General features: G+C 34.7%; 1 protein-coding gene across 2 annotated transcripts; it reads right to left on the bottom strand.

Annotated features, from left to right (window-relative positions):
• Positions 1-18,735, bottom strand: Nadsyn (NAD synthetase). Of its 2 annotated transcripts, none has more exons than XM_067264827.1 (20): positions 18,670-18,735; positions 11,537-11,635; positions 11,403-11,463; positions 11,216-11,332; positions 8,953-9,006; positions 8,742-8,883; positions 8,581-8,669; positions 8,379-8,496; positions 8,169-8,300; positions 3,578-3,652; positions 3,387-3,511; positions 3,172-3,323; positions 2,938-3,106; positions 2,710-2,845; positions 1,309-1,415; positions 889-1,020; positions 756-825; positions 565-693; positions 317-493; positions 1-243 (listed from the first exon to the last, which is right to left on the bottom strand). In XM_067264827.1, the coding sequence occupies exons 2-20, from the start codon at positions 11,619-11,621 to the stop codon at positions 46-48; spliced, it is 2,268 nt and encodes a 755-aa protein (XP_067120928.1). In that variant the 5' UTR covers positions 11,622-11,635; positions 18,670-18,735; the 3' UTR covers positions 1-45. The 2 variants fall into 2 exon arrangements, with proteins under 2 accessions (XP_067120928.1, XP_067120929.1); XM_067264828.1 differs by having other exon boundaries at positions 11,537-11,633; positions 18,667-18,718.
• Between the last annotated feature and the right edge of the window lie 1,414 nt (positions 18,736-20,149).

Genomic DNA, 20,149 nt, shown 5'->3' with positions numbered 1-20,149 from the left:
TTAGGTGTAATAATGTGTTTTTAATTAGGCCCTAAAACTTCATATTCAGACGCGATGGACGAATGGATCCCAGTTTGCCAGGGCATTCGAAACCACCACTCCCATTCCGTAGTTACACGGATGTTTTACTGGAAAACCCGACTGAGTATTCTCCTGCATAGATAAAATGTGACGCTTCTCTTCGATGTTTGAGACAGTTTGCGAACGGTTGTCCATAAGTTTCAGGGATTGTAATTTTAGTACCTATAAAAAAAATTAAGTAACTTCAGAAATCAAAATTTACATGCAATTTTTACAAACGATTTTAACACATTACTTCGGCATCTATGGCTTTAAATTGCCAATTCCACTGTACATTATAAAGGAACTGTCTGTGGTCAAATCTGTTGTCGTCCGGGCTGTAAGATTCGGCATGGTAGGAAGGCGTCAGTACGACCATTTTGTGACGATTTATTGCATAGTGTCTAAAGAAGTACTTTACTTTTTCGGCAACCTGTGTTAGCAATACAATTAGTCATCAAATATGGTATCTCTAGCATAAACTTAATGATGCAATCTGCCTACCTCGGCCGGCGTGTATTTATGTTCCCATTTATGAATTAATTTACAAAACATTGAGTATGGGCCACAGCCGTCCTGTTTCCTTAATCTTCCATACATTTCGAGTTCCTCGTAAGTCATTCCCATATCTTCCTAAAAGAGGCATTTAAATGTCGTCTAATGATGGCTCTGTAGTTTAGAATTTAAGTTCTCACCTCGTCAGTCTGTACATATTTTCCGTCTACCAGAGGCTCCAATTCTGCAGTGCTGGGTGCTACTAATATACTATAAACAAGCTTCTTTTACTTTCATATTTGTTGTTTATGTAAATTAGGAATTGTTTCTTACTTGTTTAATGCAGGAATTTCAAATTTTTTTGCAGCATACAGTAAGAATCTCTTCAAATCTCCTTTACAGATTCCTCCAATTGGATTTATATCTCCACTCGAACAGTCGTATTTGGTTAAATAGCCACGTAATCTAAATATTAGATTTTTGTTTGAATTTAAAACATTGCATCATTTAATGAGTCATAAACCAAATGACAGCCTTTGTTAATATATTAACAAATTGCAGCATAAAATAGTCTAATTTAGAACAATTATATTATTATAGCCTATATGTCTGCAGAGATTGCAGTTTGACTCCCATTTCAGGCTGATTCTTTTCTTCCAGACTGCAATCTCTTATTGAAATGAATAATTTAGAACATAAATACATATTGTTAATACGTTAGGCTATTTTATGCCGTCATTTTGTTTACTTTACCCTTCATCCACATTGGCAGTTGCCAGAACCAGGAGTCCTCCAGATAGTCCTCTGGCCCAGAGCATCAGCTGTGCAAATAAGTATGCAAGAACCATTCGTAAACGTGCCTGCAAAAAATGTGAAATTTTTAATTGTAATTAAAATAGGAAATTTGATTTATAAGAGTCCTTCAGAAATTTAAAAAAACCAAAAGGAGGAAATGGAATCTTATCAAAATCTCTACTTCCTGTGGACAGTTAAAATTTCCTTTTTGTACTATGTATGAAAGTTAGCCTCAACATTATAACTACTGCTCAATCTAACCACCCTGTAAATTCAGACACTTGTCAAAGAAATTTGCTGTCTAGGGGCTGAGTCAATCATTTACACCAGGGCTTCTTAAACTATGGGTCGCTTAGCGAAATCTTGGGGTCACGAGATTTTAATGCAAAATATTGAAAATAATTTGTGAGAGTTTGAAAATAGCGCGCTTTGTGTCACTTCTGGTGCAGCGAGACAACAATTCAGCAACACTGATTGTAGTGTTGTTGCTTTTCAGTGTATTCAGTTGTCTCTGTTCCATTGTAACACAAGAGTGAACTGTGGTAGTACACCATTATTGTTTTTGCAAATTTGTATGTATATTGCAAAATATTTATATATCTGTTACAGTAAAAATGCATTTTAACTAGTTGAAACTAGTTTTTACTGGATGTCATTGTTAGAACTAGAATTTACTGCTAGTCAAAAATGAATTTGAGTTAAAACTAGTTTTAACTACACAAAATGGGTTATAACAATGACATCCAGTAAAAACTAGTTTCAACTAGTTAAAACGCGTTTTCACTAAAAACGGATTTTACTGTAAAATATCTTTATTTTATTTTGGGGGAGGGGGTTGCGAAAAAATCACAATCCTAAATGGGGCCGTGAATAAAAAAAAAGGTTAAGAAGCCCTGATTTACACTATCTAGCAGTTCTTTGTGTGGAAATGTTGAGAATCCTCTGGATTATACATTTGGCATGAAAACAGGTTTCAACAAAACTGCTGAGATTTTCAGTTGTTGTTTCTGCATGACAATGCATGCTCGCATACAGCTGTCAACATTTGTGTTGAATGGCTCTTACATGCTTGCATTGTCATGCAGAAACAACAATTGACATTTGCACCTTCAGCAGTTTTGTTGGAACCTGTTTTCGTGCCAAACGTATAATCCAGACCCGCCTCAAAAGATGAGAATCTTTTCCCGCAGAAGCAGATCTGTCTGAGAATGCAACAGTTCCAGACAAATATGTAACTGCTGGATGGTGTAAATAACTGGCTTAACCTTTGTTGACGAGGATACAGAAACTTGTCCTACACAATGATTAATCACCTTTTAAATTCAGGCACTTAAGTCGAGAAGCAACCTAGACACTAACCTGAATGTTCTGTAATGCAAGATTTTCTCGCATACTTCCCCCTCGAGCTGCAAACCTTGGTATTAGGGTAGTCGCAGCAGTAAATATTCCAATCACTGCATTGATTGCAGTATCAATTATTATACTTGTGTGATAACTAAATTATAGTAAAGCAAACATGGAAAAAATTACATTAAAGGCAATGGGTATGCATGCAACATTTCAGTTTAATGTCGTCGTCATAAGTACCTTCCAATTTGATTTGCTAAGTCTTTGGCATAGGCTTTGGTTTCTTTGGAAGAATTTTCAGTTCCCATGTAACAAGTCACTAACAGGCGGTGACATAATTCTCTTGCATCCTGAGGTACGTAATTCTGATCTCCGGTTATCCTCTGGATGTCTTTTAAAACATTAGAGTCTGAAATATAACACAATCAAGTTAGAAAATATTTTCCGAGTTTTACTTTAGCCGCCTTTCTTTACCTCCTTCCTTGACGGCACTACAAACCAGCGAGCACATGGAGCGAACGATGACGGCGACGCTACTGCTGTCGACACCCCCGCTGAGAGGCAAAAAGAAACCGCCCTGATTGCTGCGGCGTAAGTAGTCCCATAGCCAACATGCCGGACCTAGACTTAAATTAAGAAATGTACAATGTACTGTTGTAAAAACACAGCTAATAAACAAGCTTAAATACCTGATCTCCTCTTCTGGCATGTGATATTCCCAAAGAATCGGTTCGAACGTTGGTAATGCAACGTCGTATTCATTCGATAAGGCAAAATCGACTTTGACTCTGGGATAAACTTCCGATCCGGCCGCCTGAAAATTTTGTTCGACCGTGAAAAATTAATCCTTTTAATTTTCTCTTAATAAGGGTTTGTTTACCATAGAATTACGACTTCTGATTGAATTTCGATATGTTCTCACGTCTTCTAAATCTAAAGTCGCAGTGATTACTTCCTGTAAAATACAACGAATTATTTTAGAAAATAAACCTGTGTAATACAATTTTCTCAGGAACACAAACTGAACTGAAAGTGTGTCTGTACTCGATTCAAAGTTCTTCAAAGGAAACAAACTGGCACACAATATGTTACTTAAGAATTTCTGTGACACTGATTTAAATATAAGTAACTTGTCACCTGTATATCTTGTCCAATCTATAAAATACAAGGGAACAAAACTTTCCTAGCAGAAGTAAGACAGAGTGTGGGTTGAAATGATTTTTGCTGTTTTAAGTCTAACTGCAAATAAGTTGAGACGTGTTTTGAGCAGTAGGCTTTTATGGAATTTATTAAGGCCAAAAGTGTTATGTCAAAGATTGGAAACTGTTTATGGAAAGCAGTGTGTTTTGAAATTTAAAGGAAAGGAATCGGATAAAGAAAAATTGGCCAACAAACTGTGATCAGGAAGACTCGTGACAATGGGGGACTTCTACCAAAGGAGAGTGGAAGAAATTTGTGAAAATCAGCACATCAAGCAGAAGAAAATTGCCTCTAAATTAGGCATTTTAAAAGTACAGGTAGGCCACATAATGAGTGTTGGATATTGTAAACTGCATGCCAGATGGGACGAAGGCCAGATGAATCTGAATCTCGAGAGTCAAGATTGAGGGTGAAACTTGGATCCATCACAACGTACCGCAAAGGTTCTCAAACTTTATGGAACAAAGGGGAATCGATAAAGTTATACCCAACGCCCCTTCACCTATCAGTGACCCCAACTTTTGCCTTTGGTCACCGTTCAGTACCCTGTCTCCAGTGCCCCCCTAGATTTACTCACCGCCCACAAGGGGGCAATATTGCCCACTGTGAGAACCCCTGACCTACAGGGAAAAAAAATCTAAAGCAGTTTTTTTTCCAACCTTTTTCTCATTCCCAACCGGTAAAATTACAGATAATTTTAGGTGGACTGAGTAATTATATATGCTTATCTAGAGATACTGTACATAACCTCTAAATTAATGTTTAATTGTCACTCATAATCAACTGCACCACTTCAGTACAGTTAAATATTTTTCTTTAGACCAGTGGTTGAAAAACACTGGTTTAAAGAAAAATGTCATAAGGAGGAACCACAACCAAAAAAAAATTCAAAATGCATTTTTTCAAATGCACAACAACAAAGGTTATATTTAAAGGATGTCGCACCCCAGGTCTTGGGTTGACATGTTCTTTAAAGTTACATTTCAAACTTTTACTTCAACTGAAGAGGGACTTTAAGTTCGAAATGTTCACTTTGGAGAATAAAGAATATCAGTGTGTCAACGTACAACCTGTGGTGTTATTGCCCTTAGAAAGAAAACTATAGGACAAAAAATGTTACCATATAGAAAAGGTCATGTTGACTGCATTTTGGAATATGCAAGGAATTGTTTTGGCAGTTTTTTGGAAAGGGGTCCACAATCAATTCTCGGCATTACATTCAAATGCCGAACAAACAACAAAGCACTGCTTCGGCACAATGATGCCAGGGGTGCAAACCGGCAAGGAGACTGCCACTGCAATCAATCAGATTGGACTTTCCTCTAATTTCCCATCCTCCGTGTAGCCTCGTTCTCGCTCCAAGCAACTTCTAACTCTTTCCAAAGCCAAAGAAACACTTTATGTCAGATTCTAAATGTTTGCCCTTTGCCTAGTGCCAAGATGGCTAAAACATCTGGGTTAATGATAATTTTGAAAAATGTACAAAGTATGAAAATGTAAATATTGAAACTTCACTTTGTTTTGTTTCATTAATCCCCTCCTGCACCAATTTATTAACATAGGGGCAAAACTTTTTGGCTTTCCCTCAGGCTTTAAGAAATAATAACCTCTGTCCATATACATTTCACAAGTTGTCACCCACATGTATGAGATTTTAATAAAATACTATATATCTCTTAGTGTACTTTGAAAGAAATGGCTTTACATGTTTATAAATTATTCTGGGCAACACTATCTTTTAATGAGTTTTTGAGTAACAGATGTAAGGCTCAAATTTTTCATGTGGTCCAGTCCTAGCACCCATACAGTTTGATTTACCGAGGGAAAAAGCTTAAACGTCGAAGTTTTCATGCAGAATTCTTAAAATTTTCCTCCACCCTTCCACTGTTAACAACTAATCAGAATTACTCTAGCCACCTGCTACTCTTGTTCCTTTGTACCGTTTGTGTCAGTTAGCAGCTAGTGTAAATTTCATACAGGACAACAAGTTTCTACGGTCACTTTAAAGATGACCAAGCAAAAGTTCAGAATTTGAAAGAAAAAGTGCAGTTAACTAAAGATATGTTTCATTTTACTTGTATGATATTACACTTAACATGTTCCCCACCATTGTGAAAAGATACATAGCTAGCAGCAAAACATACAAGCCTTTCTGGAAGTTGAAGCAGCTGTTCCAAAATAGTTTCGTGTAGCTTGTCGGAATTTTGTTTTGACACAAAATTCTGACAAATGGAACTCCACTATGGACTTTGCAAAACGTTTTCAAAGAAAAGACTATGCCAGAAGCCAGAACTTTGCATGGCAAAGTGAAAGATGTGTTTGAGCAAGGTTTCCTTTTTTGCAGTCCTTGACAAACTTCTTGCAGATTACAGTGTGTAATGCTTTTGACATATTTAAAAAAAGAGCCAGTTTTATCAATTCCCAAACAAGACTACAATGTTTAAAAATGAATTGCATTTGGGTGAAAAATTAAAGAACATTTGACTGTGGTAGTCAGGGGCGAATCCTGACCAAAATTTTTGGACATGCCAAAAGTTAGGCCTATTATTCTTATTATATCTCTAGCACTAAACAATAGGCAGAAACGTTATTTGATGTGAATAAAAAAGCCCATTTTATCTACACATGAAATATAATGAAAAAATATTAAAAATTTAATATATGATGATAATTCAAATTTTGTGGGCCCTTGACACTGTGGGCCCAGGGCTTAAGCCCTATTAATCTCTATGTAGATCTGCCCCTGTACACAATACATGTACTGTACATATGATGACCGGGTACCGCAAGCTTTCAATACAATCTGGCCGTGTTAAATGCTTCGAATGAAGTCGTGCGTGTACACTTGTTTACTTGCTCGTGTGGAGGTTTGCCGCAGCAATTGAGTTTTTGCAAACAAGGCACTGACTTAAAACGGCTAGCCGCTAATGTAAAGGCAAACACAAATGATATGCCAATAATAATTTATTCTCATGTAAAAAGTATATTGACAGTTAAAACTTTCTCTTAAGCATGCAGCGCATGCTAAGCAAGCCCAGAGAATTCACCCCTGGGCCAATGCTTATGGAAAAGAAAAGCTATTCCAGTTTGTTGGTCATAGGAAAGTATAAAAATCCATAGTGTTTTTTAAATGTGAAATCTCTCCAAATATAGTAAAGGTGGCATTGATAGAGATTTATTTACATATCCGTGTAAAGTTGGTGATATCCTGACAAGTGTAAGACAGTATTTTTTAAGCAAGGGTGCTAAAGTAAGATTTACAACAATGATTGAAGAATAAAATGTATGTTATCTGATAATTAAACTATATTACAGTTAATTGTTGCAAAAAAGCTGTACTTTTTTCTGCTTTCAAGCTCTGTTGAACTAATGAAAACTCAAGTCAAAGAGAATGACAAAAAACTTTATCGTGAATCAATCATAGTAGGGAGTGACTTGACAATTGACCAAATGTTCCAGATTACTTTTGGCATATTAACGATACTAAAGTAGAGATTTTATTTCTACAGTTATGAGCATTGTATCGGTATTTGTACAACTACTAGACAAATTTGCTGTTCTCATAACCCACATACGCCATATTATTTCCATACTGCTGCTTTTAAATCAGTATAATGTATGATAACACCTAAACACAAATTTCCAGCAAATAAATACACAACTATTTAATGTTCAAACATGTTTGGCCACAATTTAATCAGCCCTGCATTCAATTTTTAGAACAGTTTTTTTCATATTCATTCCTGAAGAGGGCCTATAAAATTGCGGCCAAAAACGTTTGAACATTAAATAGTTGTGTATTTATTTGCTGGAAATTTATGTTTAAGTGTTATTCTGTTCTTGTGCAGTTGTTTTAGTTTAATGTACACTCCATTTCTGCATTCTTCTGTGATTTCATCCTCCTGGTTTCTCAATTGTCAGTAGATGGTGGGATTATACTTAGACAGTGGCATCGTGTCACTAAGCCAGTTTATATGTATTGAGACAATCCTAGCCAAATAGGGTAACTATACAAAGCACACTGCCACTAAAACAATAGGCTTTATAAGACAACGAATGGAGGCATTCTTACCAGAATGCCTCCATTCGTTGTCTTCATACTACCTTCATTCCCAGTGTGATTTTTACATCCACGATACACTTTTGGGCTCTCGTTTTCACTCTGCAGGAGTCGACAGTACAGACAATGCTGTTTTAATTAAGGCCCCAAATGGTTATGTCAAAGACCAACTCTTCTCAAATGATTGTGAAAAAATTTCATTCAAACTTACCACTTCTTGGAGTGCAAACTGCCTGGCCCGAGAAACCACGTGTCCGTTAATGGCAATGTGCGAACAACCTTGATAGTAGACTCTCTCTCCGTCACATCCTCTCAAATTGGAAAATAAATAAATTCCTCCATTCTGAAGAAAACTTTCATAAATATCTTTGTTACCTAGCAATTATAGTAAATTTAGTTTTTAATTAATTAATTAATGAACCTTTGCCGTTGCGGATTTAACCAAATCGACAAGTATGTAGGCTTTGCGTAACTCATGATAGGAGCCACTTCCGTTCACGAATATTTCCACTCCATCCAGGGCATAAGGAATGTGGGTGCTGCATTTTGTTGAATGGACAAAATGGAAGAAGGGTAAATTATAAAAAGGAAAATTCTAAAATGGAAGACTTAAAACTAGTTACCTGCAAGGATTCCACAACTCTTCACATATCTCGAATCCAATACAAGTGTCTAACGTGGAGATCACTCCGTCACCAAAAGGAACGGTTTTCTGCAAATAAAAGATTTCGCTTTAAGTCCCGCGACTAGAAAAATAACCATTTCATTTAGGGTTTCCGCTGACCTGTCCTGTGACGTCACGGATCATCCTGGGCAGAAAATACTCTTCGACCTTCCGGCACTTCTTCCAGGGAGTGAACCAACGGCTTTCCCGGTAATTACCGTCGTCACAGAGCATCATTTTTGGTCGAATTAGTAATATTTTTCTGGTTAACAAAAATTCCGTTGAATGACATTACAACTCTATAGAGCTAATTTAAACATAATTCTGTTACCTGTTCAAGAATGCTACTCTGCAGTTGTAAGTCACATTTTTATGCATGACTGGCCTACAAATAAATATAATCGTGTTCAAAATCTACAGTTTTTAACAGCATAAGTATTATACAGGGTGTCCAAAAAGTTATCGTGCAGCGAGAAATTTGTAATGACACTAAAGTCATATGTAAAACATTATATACAAGACCTGTAAGTTGTAAGTCCCATGTTTTCACTCTGCAGTAAACAGTGTCATCACTTGCTTGCAGATGTTTCAATTTTCAGACTATGCAATTTTAATGAAATCTTCCAAAAACTATAATCTTCGACAGAATCCAGCCCACTAGGTCTCCGGACTTCACTCCCCCATATTATGGAGCCTCTAGAAGGCAATTATGGCATTTGCCATAGGAGAAACTGCACATCAAAAATCTTCTTAAACTTTTTCCACTGTACGGTAAATTTTCAGACACCCCCCTATTTATATGTTACATAGACTTGTGATCAACTTGCTTATTAGAAAATAATTCCTTATAACAGTTATTGTCTTCAATCACTGTAATCTTTTTTAATTAGGATGATTTTTCTCACATCAATTATTATCCAGGTTTAATGACACACAATTTTTATTGTGGAATGTTTTACATTTTACATATACATAGTCATAATGGTAGTAACAAGAAATTCTTGATAAGATTCACAGTTTGTCTTGTTATGACAACTACTATACAGTATATAATAAATGTTCATTTTTTTGTTCAACAATAAATATAAATTCTTCTTCATGGAAAAATAAGACCTAGCACATCTTTGGGAGCAAAAATTAATATAAGATACTGTCTTATTTTCAGAGAAACAGGGTGGTTACTATAATATGAAACTTTGATTTTTATACAATCAATAATTTTAAACACAGTATTTGATGATTTAACAGGATAGCACTTGTAGTGCACTTTTATAAACCAGTATGAGTTTTATAGTTTTTTTTTTTTTTTGGGCAGAAAACAAGTTATACTAGTTGTTCACTTATTAACGTGAATACAATGATTTACAGTGGTTTATTTGAAAGGTAAACCAATAAATTAAGATTATACTTAGAGTATTTTAGATGTTTGGTATATGTATATATAGTTTTGAATTGTAATTACTCTCATATGTAAGTAACTATGTTATTGCAATTTACATTATGTAGTATATCATGATATATTGTAATGTTTTTTTAAACAGCACTGAAGAGTAGCTAAGATGATACATTAGCTTGAAATGCATATGTAAAATTTAAAACATGCCACAATAAAAATTGTGTCATCAAACTTGGATAATATTTGCTGTAAGAAAAATGAACCTAATTAAAAAGGATTAAAGTGATTGAACACAATAATATTAATATAGCATCCCAACAAATAATAACTTATATCAGTTTGTTAAAAATTACATTAAAAGAGAGCCATAGACTCCACAATTCCTATTTTGTCCTCTGTTGTTTTTTTTGGGCCTATAATTGAGTAAACACACACTTACATTATGAAGCATTCAATACAATGTTAACATAACTGGCATTGCTTGATGACAAGTGTGGTGCAGAGGGCTCCACATAGGTTGACAATATCTAATCTAGAATTAGACATAGACAAGAAGATGCACACTACATTTTGAAAATTTGTATTGATATCATTCCTATTGCGAAAACTCGCCCATCCGACCCGTTCTTGTAAATATTGGGTTAACAACAATGGCTTGAAGAGGTAAGAATAGTAGAATTCCTTATACCATTTTTGCATTGACATGTTATGTTGTTAGCAGTACCTTGACACCAAGTATACTTAATGTGTTTGCTGTAGAAATTATCATCTTGTAGATTGTAAGCTGTGAGATGATAATTTCTACAGTTTGTAATTAAAGCTAGGTTTGCACTGGCATATAAACTGTTACAAAACTGACAGAACTCCCAGTTCTTCCCCTTTTGGCTGGTTGATTAGGAGTCGAGAATATCTCATCTTTTGACCAATCCACTTTTAAAGACTAGCATTTAAAACCTTTCTAACCAATTATGTCTTAGCTTAGTTTGGGTCACGTAGTATGGCACAGACAATGTTTTGTTAGTTTGCACAACAGCATAAACCTAGCTTAATATGATACATACTGTGTGTATCTAACAAGGCATTATGTTTTTGGATTTATAAGACCTTATAATGCAGTTTTAATTTTTGTCTAGCTAAAAATAAATTCTTGTAGAAAATTCAATAGTTCTAGTTACTAACTATTAAGAATATTACTCACATGCCTACGTCGATCAAGATTCCCTCGCAGTCCGGATCTTTCAAGAGCTCTGCCAGAATCTCCCACGAGTGAAGGAGGGTGTCGCTTTCATGGAAGTGATCATTGCATCCATATCCTCTAAAATAAGAAAAATGCATAAACAAACAATCACTAAGATCGCCAGAATTTAAAATGTCAACACGCTCACGGAATTTCTAATTCGGGTCCGGAACGAAACGTGGCACCCGCAGCCTTGGCCTCTTTTATACCTAAAAGAAAAAGCAAAGACATAATGTATCTCCATATATTTAAATGAATCAAACTGTAAAGTGCAGAACTCACTTCGCAAGATGCGATGATAATTTCCCTCAAAATCCATCGCCCACTGGTTCAGGGTGCACGAGGCCAATATCACTTTTCTTCCCATTTTCAATCAAGTCTAAAAAATTTAAATGTAAAAAAAAACTGCTTTTACAATTAACGCAACAAGAATATTTCTGTAATTATTTAAGCAGTCCACAGATGCTCAGGCGGTCTTACATACCCTTAAGTCCATCCAAATTTAACTAAACACGCAAAGAAAATAAATCACAAAAAATATACTTAAACGGGAAGATCAGAGATGAATCATAATCTTTTTTACGGTTCCGGCAAAATTCAGTTTAACACTATCATCTACAAATGTTTTTGGCCATTTTATGCTGGTCTTACTCTGGCATTAGGAAAAGAAAAACAGTTACTCAAATTTGTAGTCATTACAAACATTTTAATTTGTAATACCCAAGAAAGTCTGGCATAACGAATCTCTCCGATGACCTTCAAAGCCATCTACACTGTTTTGTCAAAATAATTTCTAACTAGAGCAGTTCTTGGCCTCATCATGCAGTTTCAAAATGGTTTAAAAAGATGACTACAGGGTCAAAATTGGCAAGAAAGGTGACCATTTATAACGGGTATATACATCAAATTGATCTTCATTTGAACATGCGTACAAAGTAGCACAATAGTTAATACTTGAAAAATTACTCTCTCATTCTTTTCTGTCCTGGCAGTCAGATATTTTTAACATCCCAATAACCACAGTCCCTTACACATTGCATTTTCCTGGGATGAACAGAACTTTGGATTATATATAAGCATTTACATTAAAATGCAGTGTTTTATTTTCAGTTGGATATGCCAGAGAAGAGATAATCGATATGTAAGATAACCATACATGGCAAGCACACCTTTTATTATTTTTTTTGGTTTCTTAGGGAAAAAAACATCATTATCGTGTCTTTTCTCTTATCGAACAATTTTTTCCAGACCAATAACTACTTTTTTTCACAGTATCACTTGTCCATAGCTGCTTTATTTGTTCTAACATGGTATGTACTGTACCATAGGGACCTTCCGTTTCTTGTTCCTCCACCTTTAATTCTTTCTTTCACTGTATCTTCTTTTGTATTTCCTCTTTTTTAGTTCTTTTCTTCTTGTAAATGCTCACAATAAGTTTTGTGAACATTTTGACTCGTCGTAATGAGTTTCCTAGAAATGGGAATGTTACATGGCTGGTTATCGTAAGACTTCGGGGAATCTTTAACAATCGTTGCAGCATCTAACATCCTTTCCGACATGTGTTTTATCTTCTGTTAACAGCCTTCTGTACACTGAGAACCCTTGCTAGACATTCATTCATCCAGAAGCTGATCCTTGGAAACACAAAATGGCATAAGTTTAGCAATTTCTATAACCTGCTTGTGTTAATATCTGATTAGGATTTGAACTACTGTACACCTTTGTGTGAGATTCACAATGAGCCCCCTATCTGTTTCCAACATTGGCTGAGAGTTAGCAATGACTTCTCGACACGAGCGTTAACGTATGGGACCTAACATGGGTGGACGGAAGAGGGAAATAAGAGAGACGGGGAGGTCAGGAATAAAATGCAGTGAATAACAAAATTATACTAAATAAAATAACATATATTTTCCTTGAATAAATTTAATTTTTATAACTATGCAACAAAACTACAAGAAATTATAAGTAAATCAAAAAACAAATTATTTCTACTCTAAACAACATACTAATCACATCATAGATCAATTGTACAAATTATCAAATTACCACCATTGTATTACCACTACCACCATCACCTTATTATATAGGTCCTGATTGTGAGAGAGTTCACAATTGATCGTATGCCTGTTTGACAGGCAGGGTCTTCTGAAGCAGAACTTCTAGTATCAAACATAGTTTAGAAGCGTCGGTAGCTGGGAAAATGGCAATTATTATAGTTCGGGTGGTGAGTAAGACTAAGAAGAGTTTGATCAGACGAGGCACCAGCCATACAGTTGAATGATGAAAATTGACTGCGACGATTGGCTCAAATTAGACGAAGACCATCATGAACTAGACTGTTAACTACTCAGCAGTGAGGGACGTATATATACGTTAAATTCTTTTGGGGGTATCACCAAAATCTAGCCAAAAACTACCGCAAAAAAAAAAATTCACATAAAAAATGAATTATGTAACAATAAAAAAAGACTTTTCTTTACTAGACATAACTGTTTACAAATACTTTTTCTAAAACGGAAATGAGAAAAATTGCGTGAAAAAATACTTTAAAAATTTTTCGGGTACATTCTCTACTACTAAGGGATAGAACCATACCTGACTCTCCCACTGCTGAAAGGTTAACAGGGTCTGGACCATGGCCACCTAGATACCTACAGGTCCAAACCCAACATCACAACCAGTCTCATGATGTAGAAGAACGAGTGCATCAAACCACCAGTTTCAACAGTTTCCAAGTGAGAGAGAAGTAAAGTTTTCTTTTGTCTTTGAGAAAATTAATATAGTAATCTTATATATTCACTTTACATCATTTTCATAAAGAGTTTGGGTATTGTATATAATACTTTAATTTAAAAAAATACATATTTTCAATTAACAATACTGCGTGAGTAATATCCCATCGAGAACATATAGGTTAAACTATATAAACTTTCTTATTAAAATTTAGTCTACCTGTTTCTTCTCGATCAAGGCATTAATCGATAACACAAGTACAATACTTGTGTTATCGATTTGTGTGTGACTTTTTATGTGACTATAATATAAAAAGAAACCAAGTGCAATACTTGGTTTCTTTTTATATTATAGTCACACAAATTAAATATATATTACTTTCCGTACAAATTTTAACAAACTCTAAGATTATATCAAGAAAAGTTTTGTTAGAGGCTACTTTTGGTTAGAAGTAAAGTCAAAAATAAGGCTTTTGAGAATTAAAATATATTACATGATACACAGAAGTTACACATAGAATGTATTGATACTTCTACAAGAATTTAAAATTTATTTATACAGTTTTAATCAATAAGTTTTAATTTTTTGAAAGATACAACAGAAGGGTGCTTATTGTATTTGGTAATAAACATTAAAATAACTAATACTGAATTAAAATATACTGCATACAAGGTTTAATATAGACATTTTAGTCTGTTATATATATAAGAATCTGAATTGTTATACATTTAAAAAGAGTTTGGGACATAAATGTAAATTTTTATTTTATAATGATAGCATTCTGCATTTCTAAGCATCCTCTTAATAACAGTGACAGACAGACATTTGAATTATTGAAACATTTTGTTCCACACTTATACTGATTTTCTTATAAGTTAATTTTATAATTTGTCCCAGATTCTTATTGCAATATATAATTTCATATTTGTCTATTAGTTACTTTTATATAAACTAATTATTTATATTAATGTTTCTACATACAGATAAGTGGAAAAATCCAATATGTATGCAACATTATTTCCGTTATTTCTGATAAAGTTTTTGAATTTTAATTAAAAGATTAAAATAAAGGGCCATTACTAAATATAAATTTACAAATTAAGCTTTAACAACTTTATGAAGTTTATGTATCTTTGTCACAATAAAGTTTATTTTTTCAAATAAGTCTCAAGTTATTTACGATTTAAAACCCCTTCGTACCCGCAATCGAACTCAGTTCGATCGGTTTACATAGCGTTACACAGAAAACGGGTTTTTAGACCCTCGGGGGGAAAAATTTTTTTTTGATTTTTCGGATGTTTTTTCAGTCCCCAAATTTTTTGAAAAATTTTTACCCGCGCGAAAAAATTTTATTGCGATTTTAATTAACCCTTAATGATGCGCGATTAACGCTTAATTGTTTTTTATGGGATTTTTTTATGGAACTTTATTCATCCTTCTAAAGTTCTAGCGCGCCGATTTTACTTCGGTAAAGTTATTTAAAGCTATTTTCTGATGTAAAAAACAAAAAAATTAAACTATTGGATGTTAATTAATTAATAGTTTTTTATAATTACGTTTAATTAAGTCGGGGGGGTCGGAAATTTCAATTAAAATCGTAATTAAAAAAAAATTTTGAAATATCCCGCCATCTAGTATTCACCCTACTTTTTACCTTTCTCCTCCCAGAGTTTCATGAGAATGTCCCGCGAAACACGACACCAGCTGTTCTCAAGGTCATCCAGCTGTGTAAACAATGACTCATCGGTGTCAAGTTTCGCGCTAAGGCGAGAAAAAGGAAATTGTACTTTGAAGCTTTTTCTTCAAAATTAACACATTTCTTTCGTTTTTTTTTCATTTTTATTATTTTTAATGTAATTAAACATAATTAATTATAAAATTAAAAAAAAATGAGGAAAGGTGTAAAAATTCACAAATTAAAAAAATTAGCCTTCGGCTTATTAAAATCCAATATTGAAATATAGTTTAAATAGCACTAATGTTGACAAAACATGAATTTTTATTAACCGATCCGAATTTTCCTCCACTACTACTTGCATTGAGTAACTGTCTCAGAAAGAGTTTTGGTTACAAAGGAAGTGTTATCTTTAACATCATCTTGTTATTTCCTCATCTCTTCTCTAAAACTTTCTCTTATGGACATTTATTTAAAATAATCATCAAAACACTATTCATTTTTATAAAAACTGTAGCCCGGGATCTCACATTTGCTTACGAGTGGCGTATTCTGCAATATGTGCTTGCATGCCCATACGTACAGTTTCCACTTAAGAAGGAAATGTTTTGCATCCTCTCTTTTATTTTTCTATTTCACTCTGTACTCTATTTTACTCTTTCATTCTGTACTGCACACAATTTTATTCAATGGAAGATCTGTAGAAATTAAAATGGCTGCTTCATCAATAATGTCAGTTTTTGCAGAATTACAAGTATCTACAATCACATATGACTAAGCAGCATTTGCAGAAGAATAACTCTAAATGTAAGACATGAATTACAGGTCAAATCACTCTGGAAATGCCCCGTGGGCTTCACAAATACTTCAGCACTACTCACACGAAAAAGCTTACTTTTGTATAAGGTTGTGTTAAAAATCTTGTTACTGTCTTCTATAGACTGTTGGGCACATTGCAGCAGTCCCAAATGTTAGCCAATGTATTGAAGTGCACTTTAAAAAAAAGTTCTTAAAGGAACTCGTTTCTTTCTTTGCACTTCCTTATATTCTGCACATGATGAGTGACCATCATGTGCAGAATATGAGAAAATGAAGAAGCACTACAACTTCAGTTGCATTCTCCTCAACTTCCAATAATGCTTTATCAACAGTATAGATACAGCAAGTCCCAATATCTGCAAGTTCTTTTTGTCTAATTTCATTTGCTTTGTGCAATTTGAATGCTGCTAAAGTCTGAACACACAAAAATAAATACACGAATTTTCATAAATAAATTCCAGATTTTTGAGTCTTTCCTCATACAGATCTTGCATACCTAGGAGTTGAACCATTGCAATATCTTTGAGAACAACTCATTTTGTTCCTGATTTTATTCCAAGTATTTGTCAACTATAAAATCATGCAGCCTTGGGATGGTAAACAATGTGAAATTCGAGGGGTTCGCAGTGTTTTGCATCTAGGCAACTTATCTAAAATCTTACCTCTATCGTAGCAAATTGGTGGAAAGCAGTGGTGATATTCGGCGGGTTCGCACAGGTTCGGCCGAACCCGTTGTTAAAATTTTCAGTTTTCCGAGCGGGTTCGCCCGAACCCGTTGTTAAAATTTTCAGTTTTCCGAACCTTGTTAAACACACGGATCATTTCTCAGTGGGTTTGTTTTTTTAAAAAAATATATTAAAATATGCGTATTATACTCTGTAATACTACTAAACTAGGGCCTTATACCCCGTTTGCACCGAGCATTTCAATCTAGATTGTGAGCAAGGTCAGGGAGTATGTCTTGGCGCGATCTCTCTCGACCGTTTCAATCGAGGTTTAATCGTGATTGATTCAAGAGAGTTCTTGAAAGTAGATCCAGTCATAAGAGAGATTCCAGAATTCCACGCGCGCGAGACAATACAAGATGGCTGTGGAACACGTGTTGGGCTATGGACAGTGAAAAGTATAATGTATCTCGAGATATGATGACATGTGCCTATTTGTAGAAGCGCCATATCGCGGTAAAGAATTTATCTGCCTTAAAAAAAAAAAAAAAAGGTTGACAGCTCTAAAATGCTATTGTTACCTGGCCTTCTCCCATGGCTCGTTACGTTCTAAATACGCCACTGATTGTTAGATATATGGTTGCAAGAAAAGGTTATTTCTAGCCAAAACTTCCATTTCGTTTGTCGGTGATTGTCAGGGAAAAATTTTCTGCTAGCGAACCCCTTGTTAAATATTTCGAATATCACCACTGGTAGAAAGTGATACAAAAACAACAGTTGCCTCTTGTTCCGATTAAACACCAGGGCAGTACAAAATCACTAGACTAAAAGAGCATCTCCGCGGCCGGTTCACCACCAATTTGCAAGTCTGGCCACTAGCTCAATCTTCGACTACAAGATACAGTAAGCGCGTAAGTCACACGTTTGATATTTGGCAAAAGTCTGCAATCAGAAAAATGGCAAAAGGCGACTAAATCTTGAAAAATCAGAAAAAAGTGACCGGCACCCAAGACTGCCGGAGAAAAACTGACCAAACTGACCATTTCTCTTTTTGCACATATAAAATGTAAAAAGAGCTAGTTAAATAATTTTAATAATAATTTTAAAATAATTTACGTCTGTTGCACCGGCCATAACCACCTACGAGGTAGTAAACACTTAAAAATCACCATTATAATTAACGCGGGCGCGTCGCGTCATCTTCCCTTTAATTCGCTCCAGGACGCGTCGTGTCGCGCGCGAACAGCATAACTAGCGTTATTTTTAAAAAGTCGACTCGCATCTTTAAATATTCAAGGATTCGAATAGCGGAACGGAAGAGGACGACGTCACGAAAGGGTGACACTTTTGAGTCGCGTCGTCGTCAAGGTGACGACGAAAAAGCGATTAATTGGTGGCGCATTTTACTACGCAGCCAATTAATTACGAAGACAATAAAGAATGGAAAAATACTTCTTTAAATCAGTCTTTCGTTCTAAACTTATAAATTAATAAAAATGTTTTAAACAACAACTTACCTATCTCTTCGCGCTCGAATACCTATCGAGCCAACCGATGCACATGATCAACGTTCGAAGCGCCGAAACGGCAAGAATACCAGTTACGAAATTTTTCTTTTTTTGGAGATTTCGTCATTAAAATTTTATTTTACTTAAAAATTCATAGCGTTAAGATTGCTATTTTAAATAAGTCCAAAAATAAATCTTTTTTAATTAAAACCCGTTCCGAAATCATATTTACAGAGAGCGCGAAATCGGATTATGGAAGCGCAGTCGGACCGTATTCACACACGCGTCTGGCGACGATAGAGTAGCTTCCCAATGACGTAAAACTCACGTAACACTGAAAACGCAGTTTTTATAACACAGCCGATCGATCGATCGGCTACTTTTTAGTCACGAACGATTCCAGATTCTGCAATATTATTCGTTTCGAATAATATCATAATCACGTAATATCAGCGATTTTAATACTGATGTAATAACAGTTTACCAAAGGAAATGCGAACATTCTGTTGCCGGTTTCCTAGCATAAAGTTACTGTTCGTTACAGGTACGATGTGCGAAAAATGATCGAACACAATCGATTTTGTAACATTTGATAATTGATCAGAAAGGCGACTACCGCTACAAGGAGATATACTACGGGCCCCTCCTCTAATGACATTTCCTCACCTGCTAAAAATGTGGTGGAAGAACGCGAATGTTAATCACGTAATCGATACTAGTGATCACAGGTCACTAATGTGATTAAATCACAGGCAATTAAAAAATTGCACACGATTAAATCACATTAGCGAAAACTAAATACTGTACGTAAAGTTCTCAATTCTTAATAACATTTTCTTAAAAAAAAAAAATGTTATTAAGAATTGAGAACTTTACGTACTTAGTTTTCAATTTTTTCTTACAAGATATCACGTTAATATAAATTCAATATTAACGTATTTTGTAATTGTAATAAATACAACTAATTCAATAGTTATTTCAAATACCAAACGAACAACTTATTGGGCTATTAAGGTTAAATAATTACTAAGCAATTTGGCAGGAAGCAGGCCTGAGCCGCCATCTCTTGTTAAATATAATAATTACGAACAAATTAATTAATTAATTAAATTTTAATCTTAGAATATTATGAAAGATATAGAGTTTGGTGTTGGCCAAAGATATTTTATTTTCAACAACAGTGTACAAATAAAAGAAACATTTCAAACTTAACTTACACCAAACTTCATCCTTCCATGCTTTTAAAATAGAATTTGGAGCAAATAATGAAGTTATAAACAAATGCACTACTAATAAAAAAGTTAAAATGAATTTTGATTAGAAGTCTCCATACTGCAAGGTCACGTGGCTGACACAAAGAAACACCAGGAAAATGGCATTCCTTCATTTCTTGTACTCGTGACCATGGATTGAAGTTAGAAGTTAACTGAAATTTGTGTGTAGAATTTAACAAAATTACAAGTCCCGACTGAAGTCTTCCATCAAAAATGTT

This window comes from Centruroides vittatus, unplaced genomic scaffold, assembly GCF_030686945.1.
Source record: "Centruroides vittatus isolate TY-2023 unplaced genomic scaffold, ASM3068694v2 contig_193, whole genome shotgun sequence".
Lineage (NCBI taxonomy): Eukaryota > Metazoa > Arthropoda > Arachnida > Scorpiones > Buthidae > Centruroides > Centruroides vittatus.
Note: the sequence above shows the minus strand (reverse complement) of the source record. Positions and strands in the feature narration are given on the sequence as shown.

Coding starts and splice junctions, on each gene's coding strand:
- Nadsyn (XM_067264827.1), bottom strand. CDS start 11,621: ATGGGAAGAAAAGTGATATTGGCCTCGTGCACCCTGAACCAGTGGGCG. Junction 3,512..3,577: donor TCAGAAGTCGTAATTCTATG/GTAAACAAACCC, acceptor CAAAATTTTCAG/GCGGCCGGATCGGAAGTTTA. Junction 494..564: donor ATAAATACACGCCGGCCGAG/GTAGGCAGATTG, acceptor TTGCTAACACAG/GTTGCCGAAAAAGTAAAGTA.